This window comes from Equus asinus, chromosome 28, assembly GCF_041296235.1.
Source record: "Equus asinus isolate D_3611 breed Donkey chromosome 28, EquAss-T2T_v2, whole genome shotgun sequence".
Classification (NCBI taxonomy): Eukaryota; Metazoa; Chordata; class Mammalia; order Perissodactyla; family Equidae; genus Equus; species Equus asinus.
The window spans coordinates 39,144,927-39,158,434 of record NC_091817.1 but is presented as its reverse complement, the minus strand read 5'-3'; the positions used below and the strand labels follow the sequence as shown (position 1 = coordinate 39,158,434).

General features: G+C 40.5%; 2 protein-coding genes across 3 annotated transcripts in view; one reads left to right on the top strand and one right to left on the bottom strand.

The window, feature by feature from the left end:
• Positions 1-6,030: 6,030 nt before the first annotated feature.
• LOC106835903 (tigger transposable element-derived protein 1) lies at positions 6,031-7,812 on the bottom strand. The gene has a single exon (XM_014848533.3). The coding sequence runs from the start codon at positions 7,810-7,812 to the stop codon at positions 6,031-6,033; it is 1,782 nt and encodes a 593-aa protein (XP_014704019.1).
• A 469-nt stretch (positions 7,813-8,281) lies between these two features.
• CFDP1 (craniofacial development protein 1) overlaps positions 8,282-13,508 on the top strand; it is a 133,729-nt gene continuing 128,502 nt past the window's right edge. Inside the window, exon 1 of one of the 2 annotated variants that reach the window (XM_014848625.3) lies at positions 8,282-8,496. In XM_014848625.3, coding sequence (XP_014704111.1) covers positions 8,433-8,496 — 64 coding nt within the window. In that variant the 5' untranslated portion in view covers positions 8,282-8,432. The remainder of the gene's footprint in view (positions 8,497-13,508) is intronic. The other variant, XR_011499012.1, reaches the window with a different exon arrangement.

Sequence of the window (13,508 nt, the reverse complement as noted above, 5' to 3'; positions counted from 1 at the left end):
GATACCTACTGAAAAATGTGACATTTTATAGATAACTCTCTTGACCTCTAGTTATTTAATATATTTTAAGACGTGAATTTGTTGTTTTGTAAGTTTTGTCAAAATAAGCTAGCTAATTGAGACTTTTTTTTTCAGAATTCCTATACCACTATTTCCTATCACTTTCATTCTATTAATTTTATTTAGTTTAATTGGGAACATACCTCATGAAATAGCTCCAGTTAAAAATTTTAAGCCAGATTGGTTAGGATATTCTTTTTAACATTGAGGCACACAAAAAAGATACTTAAATATTCTGTTAGTTTTTTGTAGTGACTTTGGTTTATTAATGGCGTTTGAAAAAACTGTGGAAGTGCAGCTTAAAGTAGAGTTTCTGGTCACTGATTTCTTAGTCTTAATGTGGTTACCGAGTGGCGAGTCTTCAGCCCACTTTGACAGTATTGGGTGTCACTCCCAGAAAGTGCCTAAAGTTGAATTTTCACAGCTCTCTCCACTGTGCACTATACATTCTCCTTCAAGGGAATTTGTATCCTTAAAGAGAATTACATATCGAGAGTCTTTTAAACCCAATTTTAGCTATTTTAATTTTTCTTCTACTACCTAACTTTCTTTTTCATTGAAAGGCCTGAAAACTGTGATCTTCAAAAGAGATAGGATTGCAAAAATTATCTAACTTGATCCTTACCACCTAAACTGTTTTGTATGGAGTACAATCAGTGTTGTTTTCTGTTTTCAAAATAGTTTCTGGTAATTAAGTCTGACATTTTAAAGGAAAGTTTTCATTGTGAGAGTCAGGCTAAGAGCCCATGAGGTCATGTGCACATGAATGTATCTCTTCCAATTAGAGCAATATGCACTCAGCTTCTGATTAAAAAATAGCCAAGAGGACCAATTTAACCAGAGATAGTCCAAGAGAAAAATTACAAAGGGATCATAAAAATTAACTGGATATTTTCTTTGAATAGGCCATTAGCCCACTTATCAAAATTATAGTGACACATACTCAAGACCAAGTGGAAAATTACAAGTAGAGCTGGAACGCAGGCAAATGTCCTTACAAATTCCCCAACAAGATTACCCTCCAAGTGCTCAAATCTTCCTTTGAAGCAAATTTTAAGTCTTTAGTTAAAGACTCCATTTTTCAGTTCAAGGAGTTGTGATTTTGAAAAGTAGCCCTTCAGTTTAAGAAATTTTGGGATATTGTATCCTTTATTATAAGAAATGATTTTAAAAATCTCTATTGAAGGATGCTTCATAGCGTTCTCATCTAAAACATTCTTTTGGATAGAATTTCACAAATTGAACATGAACAGGGCCAGAGGTGGGTGGGCCCCTCCCCCTGAATACTAATTTTTGAACATATTGATCCATGATTTGAATGTTTGGTTATTTTTCCTTTAGAGCCAAGACACAAAAATGAATGCATTTTGAAAGATGTCTTTGTTTCCATCTGTTTCTTGCTTGCTATATTTTGATTATCCACTCTTTTTAAAAACTTCAAATATAAAATGTTGTGTACCTTCAAATTACTGAATGCTTCATCCATCCCACTATGTGAACATTCTCTTGTGAATAAATGTTATATAGACTTTATACAGATTGAGCTTTGTAGCTTGAATGTTTTCAGGGAGAAACTATTTGATAAAGTATGTCTGTTATCTCTCGTTTTTGTTGTTTTTAAATTTCTCGTCTCAAATACACAATTATTTGGGGGTGGTTGTTCAGATGAAAAAATATTGGCATTTATGTTGAAAATTTTATTTTACCATATATAGTTTTTTGAGAATTTTTGCCAACAACTGGCTTTCTTAGAGACATATGCAACCATCCCTCCCCAGCTCTGCACCCACCCTTTTTTTATGCAGAGGAGGGAGGCAACCCCCAACCATAAAAGCTGATTTCTGGATTCTTTGATAGAGGGATTTGGAAGCCATTTCATGAAAACTTAAGTCCATCTACAGATGCGTAACGAAGATCCCAAGAGAAAGATGTCTCTTTGTGCTATTAACTCTTATTTTTGCATCAAAACATTACTTCTTAGGAAATGTCTAAAGTAGTGAGAAAAAGTTCATGCAAATAACTACCTTTAAACCCTTGTGTTTTTTAATTTTTTAAATTGTGTGTTGGCTTTTGATTCCACTGTCCTTTCTGACTGCTCTGGTTTGAATTAAGTTCTTACAACATCTGCAGTGCATACCAGTCTTCCCTAAGAACCCATTTCCTGGAATGTGAAGCCCTGGTGCCATTAGCTCTCCAAACGCAGAAAGTTTTGTGTATGTGCATTTCTTTTCTGTGCACTCTGTGAGGCTGGTTGTGACTAAAATCAGCTTAACTTTTTGTATTAGATTATTTCACTAACTGCTACAAAGTGATCAAATCTTTGTACAATAGAAAATTATTTAAATTTTATTTTTCTACTGACATTTCTAATTCTGGTATAAATGTTTATCAATAAAGAATTACTTCCAATTCTGTGAACCGGAACTGTTATTTCTTTTTCAGTGGCCAGTGAATTTAATCTTTTGTTATAAAGTTGTCTGACTTAAGTTTTTGGGTTTTTTAAATGACTTACTACTTAACATATATGTTTATATTTCTTTTATGTTCCACTTCGTACTAATTTATGGTAAAATTCTTGTTCAAAGATGTGATTAAACTGTACTTACACGTGAACTTGAGTCTTACTAACTCCACTCTGTGGGCTGTATATTACCACCAAGAAGCTTTTGTATGATTACACACTGGGATGGCTGAAAACTGATACAGTGTGTGAAAAAATTTATTTCAATTGTAAGTCCACATGAAGAGAGGCTCCAAAGTTAGTTTAGGACCCTCTCTGACATAAATCTTTTTCTGCTCTGCCATTTTCAGCAAATTGCATTGTCCAAATTGCATTGTCCATGATCACAAGATGACTGCTGCTGTGTCAGGCATTGCAGATGGAAATAGTGTCTGGCAGGAGACTACCCATCCATTCTCCCTCTATTTTTCTTTTTTTTTTTGAGGTATAATATACAGTAAAGTACACAAATCTTAGATAGCTTGATGAATTTTTACATATTTATACACTTAACGTGACCACTACTCAGATCAAGATACAGAATGTTTTTGTCACCCCAGAAAGATAGATGCAGAGTTCAGCCACAAGTCCCCAAGATCATATGTATCCTGGACCCAACAAAGGAGGGACTTCTCTTTCAATTTTCTAAAAGGTGATAACCCAAGATTAGACAGTGGAAAGAGACGATGGTGAATGAGTGGTGAAAGGTGCTGAGTTTGGCAGAGAGGAGCCCATAAATTATTGCCAGTAATAGTAAACCAGGAATTTGGGGACATTTGTACTGTGGCCAACTGGAGAGCCCTGTCTAAAGCCATTGCCCAGTTCTGGCCTATTTCTACTTTTTGGGATTATGAGCCCAGAGTTGCCAGATTCTCCAGTTTTTCAAGGGAAGTTGGAAATCAAGATTATTTGAAATCTCAAGTTTTTAAGTCCTGGCAATTAATTTAAATTCATGCAAAATGCTTTTCAGGTCAAATGTTGCATGTCTTAAAGGTGGATTTGGCCTGCTAACCGATTTTTGACCTCTTTACTAAACTACTTGACAATACAAAATAGTTCCTCCCCTGGTTAACCTTAAAGTGGTTGGAAATTTTGTGAATTTGAACAAATGCATGGAGTGCTAATGAGCTGTGAAGAGGACACTGGGAGAAATGGGATGATGCTGGAGGAGAGAGTCTGCTGGAGAATGCCAACATATCCTTTTCCCCAGATGCAGACCCCAGTGATGGGGAAAAGGTTACATCTCAGTTTGTCACTGCAGGGTGCATTTATGCTCTTCAAGGAAAATGAGGCTGAGAATGGTAAACTCCTAAATACTGGGTTCTAATTTCACATCTATTTTTCTATTATTCTCCCATAAGAAAGATCTGCTGAAATGGATCATAGACCTAATGTAAGAACTAAAACTACCATAAAACTTTTAGAAGAAAACAGGAGTAAGTTTTGTGATCTTGGGTTAGTCAAAGTTTTCTTAGATACGATCCCAAAAGCACGAGACAAGAGACAAAAATAGATAAATTGGACTTCATCGAAATTAAAAATATGTTTCAAAGGACACCACCAACAAAGTGAAAGATACCCCACAGAATTGGAGGAAATATTTTCAAGTCAAATATTTTATGAGACTGGTATTTACAATATATAAAGAACTCTTACAACTCAACAATAAAAAGACAACCCAATTTAAAAATGGGCAAAGGATTTGAAAAGACATTTCTCCAAATAACATATAACAGGGCCAATAAAGAAATGAAAAGATGCTTAACATCATTAGTCATCAGGGAAATGCAGATCAAAACTACAATGAAATGCCACTTCACACCCACTAGGATGACTATAATCAAAAAGACATAGTGTTGGCAAGGGTGTGGAGAAACTGGAAGCTTCATATACTGCTGGTGAGAATATAAAATGGTGCAGCTGCTTTGGAAAACAGTTTGGCAGTTCCTCAAAAGGTAAAGCACAGAGTCATTATATGATCAAGCAATTCCACAGGTATATACCTAAAAGAAATGGACTTTGAAAATGTGCTAAGAGAAAGAAGACAGTCACAAAAGACCACAAATTGTATAATTCCATTTATATGAAATGTCCAGAATAGGCAAATCTATAGAGGCAGAAAGATTAGCCTCGCAGAGGCTGGGGCCTGGGGAGAAATGAAGAGTGACTCATAATGGGTAAGAGATTTTTCTGGAGTGATGAAATGTTCCAAAATTGATTGTGGTGATGGTTGCACAAGTCTGTGAATATACCAAAACTACTGAATCGTGCACTTTCAATGGGTAAGTTTTATGGTGTGTGAATTATGTTTCAATCAGGCTGTTTTAAAAACTGTGCTGGCATAGAGGCACTGTAATGTCCTTTTAATCACAGACGTGTTTCATCTATTCCTTGATTTAGATAACTCTAGGGCTGGGTGACACAGACCAGGTCTAGTCCAGAGTATCAACAAGGAGCAATTTTCAGCTGAAAAAACCTAAACCTAAACAAAGAGGACGTTAGTTGTTAACCTCTCATCTGCATTTGTTTCTGGTTGCTGCCTCCTATAATTTGGTTATAATTAAACAAAAATTTTTAATCTGATAAAATGGTAAAGATTATATATGGTTGTACTCCTGTATGGATTAACTTGGGAAGATTCATGTGGACGGTGTCTGAATTCTAGAATACAGTCAATTCTTGCTGTTTGCAGTAGTTATATGAATCTCTGGTCACAACATCTTTGTCAACTGACAATACATAACCTTGTTTTATGTGCATTTCTGTTCAAAGCACCTTATCTCATGTGTCTTTTTCTTACAAATCACTACATGCAGTATTTCTTTATAATGAAACAATATTTCAACTACAGAATTTCTGTGCAATGTACTCTACAATACTGAAATTGTAATACTTTCCCTCAGTCATACAGATGCACAGAGTATGCATATATAGTACATACAGTAAACACGGTGTAACACACCATACAACATGCATGTACAATAAACAGTACTGTGAACACATACTGTATATTGCACACTAATGCAAATAAAATCCTGAAAAAATTCAAGATTAAGCATTTAGGGGCCAGCCCCATGTCTGAGTGGTTAGGTTCGCACACTCCACTTCGGCGGCCCCGGGGTTTCGCTGGTTTGGATCCTGGGCGCGGACATGGCACCGTTCATTAGGCCATGTTGGGGCGGCGTCCCACAGGCCACAAGGGGAAGGACCCACAACTAAAATATACTGCTTGTACTTGGGGGATGTGGGGAGAAAAAGCAGAAGAAACAAAAGAAGATTGGCAACAGTTGTTAGCTCAGGTGCCAATCTTTAAAAAAAAAAAAGATTAAGCATTTAAAGTTTTATAAAAACATTAACTAAAATCTTACTGTTGATGGAGCAGCAGGATGTGTGATGGGGCAGTGCACAGTGTGGTTAAACCTCGTGACCTTGGCCTGCTCCAGGAAAACCAAGGGAGGGGTAGGTGGAACTTATTCTGCTGAAGAGGAAGAGGGTGGCATGTTGACATCTGGCAGTTCAACCTTAGGAGTTTGGCTCTCCTGACTTGTTGATGGAACTGGCAATTTTCCCTCCCAAACTGGCTCGAAAAATTGGGTCAGCCTTGTCTGCTTGGCTTTTTGCCTCAAATCTTTGAGCATCTCGGCATAAGGGGCAAACGCAGTGGAGGTTAGGTGCTTAAATTTGAGGCTTCGATCAAGCATAGGGTCACATTCTTCCATGTCATTGAAAATTTTTTCCAAGGCAGAATTCCATTCTGATATTTTGGCCACTGTAAGAGGGACAATTCTTGAAGTCTTAGTCTGACTTTCATCACTGTCCTCGTCGTTGCTGACTCCAGTGCCGTGTTTTGCCATCTCATCCAGGTCTTCGTTGGTGGGTTCTACTGCCTTCTCTGCCAAAATTTCCTCCACATCTTCTTCTTTCATGTCATCAAAGCCTTCTCCACTTATTTGCCGTGCGATGTGCATTATGTTTTTGACGCTGTTCTTTATACTTTCTGTAACACTTTCAAAGCCTTCGAAATTTTCCACACAGTCTGGCCAAACACTTTTCCAACAGTTATTGATAGTAGCCTGCTTGATGCTGTCCCAGGCTGTGCCAACATAATCAATAACGTTGCGTATAGTGACTGACTTCCAATAGTCCATCATGGTGGTTTCCTTGTTGGCCTTGAGGGCCTCCAAGGCCTTGCTATAAAGCTCCCTGGTATAGTGCGCCTTGAATGCTTTTATTATGCCCTGATCCAGGGGCTGAATGAGAGACGTAGTGTTTGGAGGCATGAAAAGAACTTGTACGTTGGGGTGGGCATTTCTGAGTTCTTCACAGCAATGCACTGGGGCATCATCCAAAATTAATAAAACCTTGAAGGCAAGGTTTCTGCCCTGGAGATAGCATTCAACTTCTGGTATGAAGCAGTTGTGGAACCAATCGGATGTCATCCATGCTTTTTTGTTCCACCTCCAATGGACGGGCATATGGTTCACCCTTTTCCCTGTAACTGCTTGTGGATTCTGGGCTCTGTACACCATTAGAGGTTTGCACTTAAAGTCGCCCTTGGCATTGGCGCACAACAGCAAGGTTGCATAGTCTTGGAATGATTTAAAGCCAGGGGCTTGGGAAGCCATTTGCGTTATATAGGTTCGTTTGCCAACGTCCTTGTAAAATAAGCCAGTCTCGTCAGCGGTGAAAACCTGCTCTTCCACATATCCCTTTTCCTCTATAACACTTAGCAAGTGTTTTTTAAATTCTTGCGCAGCCTCCTGATCTGCAGAACTTGCCTCACCTGCAAGTTTAATATTTTTCACACCATATCGCCTTTTGAAACGTGCAAGCCAGCCAGCACTAGCCGAGAACGGTTTAACATTTTTCTGACCCTGGGTAACATGACCGTAAATTTCTTTGGCTTTCAGCCTCACAACAATGCTGTCCACCACACCTTTTTTATCGGTTGTCATCTCATGAATCCACAAATTTAGTCGCTTTTCCATCTTCTCCATAGCTTCCTCACGCACTATAGATGTCACTTTAGCACTCTCCGGAGCAGCCTCACGTACAGATCGGCGAATTTCCTTTTCCTTTTTCTTGATGTACCGGATTGTCGATTCATTAACATTGAACTCACGGCCAACAGCACTACAACTCATGCCTGAACGCAGCTTATCTAAGACCCGTATTTTCTCCATAAGGCACATCACAGCCTTCTTGCGCTTGGGAACAGCGGGCAGCACTTCAGCACTACACTTGGCGGTCATTTTAAACTGCGAAATCACCAAAAGAGCACAAAAATACAAAAGACGTGGCACTATATAGACTGCGAAAATGTCACTTATTTACAGTATGAGAGTTAAAGCAAAAAAGCAGATCGTCCGTCTCGTTCAACCAGAGCTGGTACAGCGCACCGTGATTGACTCAAAATTTCACCTTTTGCGCATGTCCGCGAATAACCCCAGAAAGCACCGCGAATATCGATTTTGGGGTTACGATAAAGTTTAGCAAGTAAGCGAATTCGAAAATACCAACCCGTCAATAATCAGGATCAACTGTATTTCCACGGGCAATTTTGTTTTTGTTTTTGTAATTCTGTTTAAGCACATTTACTAAATCAAAGCGGCTTGGTAGCGCTGAAGACTACAAGTTCCAGCATGCACAGCTTCATCACAGGGCTCCGTCAATGGCCACCGTAGCGTTAGACCCGAGGCATTGGCCCGGAAATGTCGCGTTTGGATGACGTAGAACTGTTTGCGCATGTGCACACACTGCGGAGCCGCCCCAGCCGCCGTCGCTGCAGCCTCCCCATGGTCTCTCTGTAGAGCTTTGCCGTTGGGGGCAGCCCCTGCGGTCCTTTGGCTCGCTGGCCCCGCGCGACAGCGACATGGAGGAATTCGACTCTGAAGATTTCTCCACCTCGGAGGAGGACGAGGACTACGTGCCGTCGGGTGAGCGATTCCACCAGACGCGAGAGGTGGCTGGCCCCGCCCCGCGCTCACGTGAGGCGCGCTTGGCCTGGCGCGCGTGGGCCCCAGCCCTGACGGCGCGAGTTCCGAGCGTCCCGGCAGGCTCTGTACCCGCCTGCCCGCGCCGTGCACGTGGCCCGGGACGTGTGCACGGCGACATCTCGCGCCGCAGCCATCGCTGGCCTGGCTTCAGCCTCTGCCCCCTCCCAGAGCGCGGGAACCGGCACCTGAACGCGGCCCTGCCGCTGGCGCCGCTGGCGGTGGTCGGTCGTCCCCTAACCACTCCAACGCTGAAATCTTCCGAAAGGCAGACTGGGCGTTGGACGTTATGGCAGACCTTTCGTCCCCGGGGAACTGCGAGCTAGCATCACGTCCAAGATGGATGTGGCCACGTCGTGCGCTCAGAAGGGCTCTGGTGGTCATGATACCTTTTGCCTCTTTGCAAAGTGTATACCTATTGTTCTCTTCTCAGAACTGTTTTTTTCCCCTACTGTATTGGCATCTCAGACGAGGCGGGGCCAAAATTAATCTTGTCCCTCAGACCTACCCCTTCCGCGCTTCTGCGCCTTTCCCAGACTTCCCGTCTCATTGAAAGTGTCTACTCAGACAATCCCTCAGGTAACAAACAAACAAAAAACATCCAGGAGTCCTCCTTACTCTCTTTTGGTCCAGCCGATGCATAAGTTCTGTTGTGTCTACGTGTAAAATCAGTTTCTGACTGCTCCCTCCCCAATCTCACTGCTGCTGAACTACTGTTATCCTTCACTAGGATTCGCTATAGGTCCCCAGCTGGTTTCCCTGATTCCATTCTTGTCCAACGACACTGGTCTTACGCGAACTGTCAGAGTGATCATTTGAAAACTTGCTTTCATTTTAATCAAAGGTATGCATGCACGTACTTAATAATAGTCAAATATTTCTAAAAGGCTTGTTTTGAAACCGGGTAGTTCCTTTATCCCTCATCCCTGTTAATCCTCGCCAGCGGCAAAATGTTTCCACTTTTTGAAAAAGTTGATATTTCCATTGTGTTTTGACTTAACCCATGCATGGTGGGCCTTTACTTTTAGTATTCCCTTACCTCGTTCCCTTCCCTCCCAGCACACACACCCTTCCGCCTTCAGGCCCTCTTCAGCTGCCCAGACTGCCATTATTCCTGTGTGCAGTTGTGGTTAGATCAGTATTCAGTGTTTGCTTTTTTGCAATGATTGTGTGAACACCACGTTCACAGCTAGACCAAGTGGTACATACTGTGATTGCTTTTCCTGCACCACTTGTTTTCTCTGGAGTTAGTGGTTGCCATTTTGTTGTTGTCGCTTATCTATATATTTACTATTCATTTGACCCTAAACTCCCAGAATTGTCTAAGTCGTCTCCCAAGATATTTAGATCCATTAGATAACTTTTCACTTTCATCTTGAAGTCCATCTTTGCCTTCTGACCCGCTCCAGTTTGGCCTAATTTTACCATTTTTAAACCTAGGATCTTCCATCATGATTATCACTCTGGGTGTTTCCTTTATCTTCCTTCGTTGGGTTCCCTGTTTCTTGGGTCCCATGTCTTCTTTCTTGGTGTGTTCCACCAAAATGAGAATAAATCCTCAAATAACTTCTGGAGGAAGGATGCATGGGAGAAACATTTTTTTGAGGCCTTGAATGTCTAACATGCGACCCTCAGACATGATTGATCATTTCTGTAGAATTCTGTGTTCTGTAGTAATAATTCTACATCCAGATTTTAAAGGTGTTGCTCCTTTACTTACTAGCTTCCTTTGTTTCTATTAAGAAACCTGTTTTGTTCCTGATTTTTCCTCATTTATATAAGATCTGTTTGTCTCTGGAAGCTGATAAAATCTTCTCTCTGTTCCCGATATTTTCTCATCTTTCACAATGATGTACCTTTGTTTGAGTCTGTTTTCATCCATTGTGCTGGGCTTTCTTGGTCTTTTTTTTTTTATCTTCATTCTGTTTTATTTTTCTGCAATCCTCACTATTCATATGTTGAATCTTATGTTAGATGTGCTGGACAGGTCCTCTAATTTTTATTCTCTCTTATTTTCTAACCCTTTGACTTTCTTCCACTTAATGGGAAATTTTTAATATTTTATCTTCCATCTCTTCTGTTGAGTTTTTTTCTCCTTTCATATTTTTAATTTTGAGTAACGTGTTCTTTGAGTATACCTTTTTTATAGCATCATGTTTTTGTTTCATAAGTACAGTGTTAGTGCTCTGTGGATGTTAATAATACTTAAAATTTTTAAAATTTTAACTTACATACAGTGTTCTATGAGTTTTGAATGCTTAGAGTTATGTAACCACCACCAAAATTAACAGTTTCAAAGCAGCCCCACCCCACCCCCCAAAAACACAGATCGTGTTGTCTGTGAATAGAAACAGTTTTATTTCTTCTTTTCCAATGGATAAACCTTTTATTTCTTTTGCTTGCCTGTACTTGGTACGACTTCCAGTATGATAATGTTGAATAGAAGTGGTGAAGAGTGGACATCCTTGCCTTGTTCCCAATTTTAAGGGGAAAGCATCAGTGTTTCAACATTTAGTATAATGTTAGCTATAGGTTTTCCACAGATGCCTTTTGTGTGTGTGTGTTGTAAGCACTTTACTTGACTAACTCGTTACTAACTCAGTCGCGTAACGCTGCCAGGTATGTGGTACTGTGCTCTTCATTTTACACATGAAGAAACTGAGGTATCCAGAGTCACCCAGGTAGATAATAACTGAGCTGTGATTTGCACTCTGGCAGCCTGCATATACTGCCTCTCACAGATGCCTTTTATCTGGTTCAAGTTCCCTCTATTCCTAATTTGCTGAGAGGTGAATTTTGTCAAATGCTTTTTCACCATCTTGATTATGTGTGGTTTTTCTTTTGTCAGTTAATGAGGTTAATTACAGTGATTGATTTTAAAATTTTGAACAGCCTTTTATTTCTGGGATAAAAGTCACTTGGTTATGATATGTTGGGGTTTTGTTTTTGGGTTTTTTTCTTTTTCGAAGAAGATTAGCCCTGAGCTAACATCTGCTGCCAGTCCTCCTCTTTTTGCTCAGGAAGACTGGCCCTGAGCTAACATCCGTGCCCATCTTCCTCTCTTTTATATGTGGGATGCCTGCCACAGCATGGCTTGCCAAGCATTGTGTAGGTCTGTGCTGAGGATCCGAACTGGTGAACTCTAGGCCACCGAAGCAGAACAGATGAACCTAACTGCTGCGCCGCTGGGCCAGCCCCTGTATTGTTCTTTTTATATATTGCTGCATTTGGTTTGCTAATTTTTTTTGAGGATTTTTGCATCTGTGTTTATGAGGGATGTTGGAGTGTGGTTTTCTTATAATTTCCTTGTCTGATTTTAGTATCAAATAATGCTAGCCTCATAAAATGAGGAAATAATCTCTGTTTCTTCCAAAGTGACTTTTGTTCACCCTGTATGTTTGGGCTTTATCATGTTAGATGTTTTCTCAGATGTTGCATGATTCTTACTTATTTGGCTCATATTTAAGCATGGGGTGCTAAAAACGTGGTGGAAGCTCTCAGTCTTTGCGCAAGATTTGTTCATTTTGTGCTTCATTGTCTTAGGGATGTTATTCTGCTTTGTATTCTTCCTGGTAACTGCACGGAATTTGACCTTTTTTATTTGTTTGTTTAATTTAAAATTTGCTTATCTCTTATCAGTGAGATTGAGCATCTTTTTACATGTTTAAGATCCAGAGCCATGTGCATCTCCTTGTCTGAACTATCTGTAACATTTGTCCATTTTTATGATGAAAAATAACTTTATATTATTGTAAAAGTAGTGCATAAGCTTTGTAGAAAATTAGAAAATGCAGACCACTAAACATGAAAAGATAGAATCATTACATGACTACCACCTAGAGATTTTCTGTATGAATCCCTTAGTGAACACCCACTCTGATCTTTTTCTACACCCAGGAATAAATATTTGTATTTTTCCCCAATCTGAAATCATACTTTTTCATGCTTCTTTGTAATCTGCTCTTTTCAGTAAATGATCTCTCCCTGTCCATTTCAGTAAATTTTGAACTCATCTAACAGACAAGCCATATTCAGATTTTTCCAGTTCATCCAAAAATAGTTATAGCTGGTCTGTCCAAATCACAGTTGTATTCAGGACTACACATGTCATCTAGTTGTTCCATCCCTTAAATGTATTTTAATGTAGCAAACGCTTCTTTGTCTAATGACATTGATTTGCTTAAGAGATCAGGCGGTATGTCCTGTAGAATGTCTTGATGAGGATCAAGGCTGCCCCAGGCAGAGAAGCCCAAAGTGCCCTGCCCTACATACTGATCTGTATCATCCTCTGGGAAGCATAAGACGTCCTGACTTAATCCAGTCTGATCCTTATCTAGTTAGGACCACCCAGTAACCAGACCCCACCTGCACTGCTACCATTTGAATGATTTTTTTCATGATCTTTCCTTTGTCTTGTAAAGAAGTAACTCACATACTTATGCCTTATAAATTTAGCCCTGCCCTCAACCCACTGCAGCTCTTACTGCCCATGGGTCCTGTCCCCGCGCCTGCAGCTCTTACTGCCCATGGGTCCTGTCCCCATGCCTGCAGCTCTTACTGCCCATGGGTCCTGTCCCCATGCCTGCAGCTCTTACTGCCCATGGGTCCTGTCCCCACGCCTGCAGCTCTTACTGCCCATGGGTCCTGTCCCCGCGCCTGCAGCTCTTACTGCCCATGGGTCCTGTCCCCATGCCTGCAGCTCTTACTGCCCATGGATCCTGTCCCCATGCTACTCCATGCTATTCTCTAAATAAAAGAGCACTACTGTCAGACTTTGAGAGTCCACGAAATCTTTCTTTCTACTCGACTCACCGTGCCCTCATCAGTCTCACCTTCTGGATTTGACTGATTGTTCCCTCATGGTATTGATTTAGGTTGTTCCTTTGTCCCTTGCATTTTCTGTAAATTGGAAGTTAGATCTAAATGCTTGATGGGGTCAAGTAAAATATTTTTTG

Coding starts and splice junctions, on each gene's coding strand:
- LOC106835903 (XM_014848533.3), bottom strand. CDS start 7,812: ATGACCGCCAAGTGTAGTGCTGAAGTGCTGCCCGCTGTTCCCAAGCGC.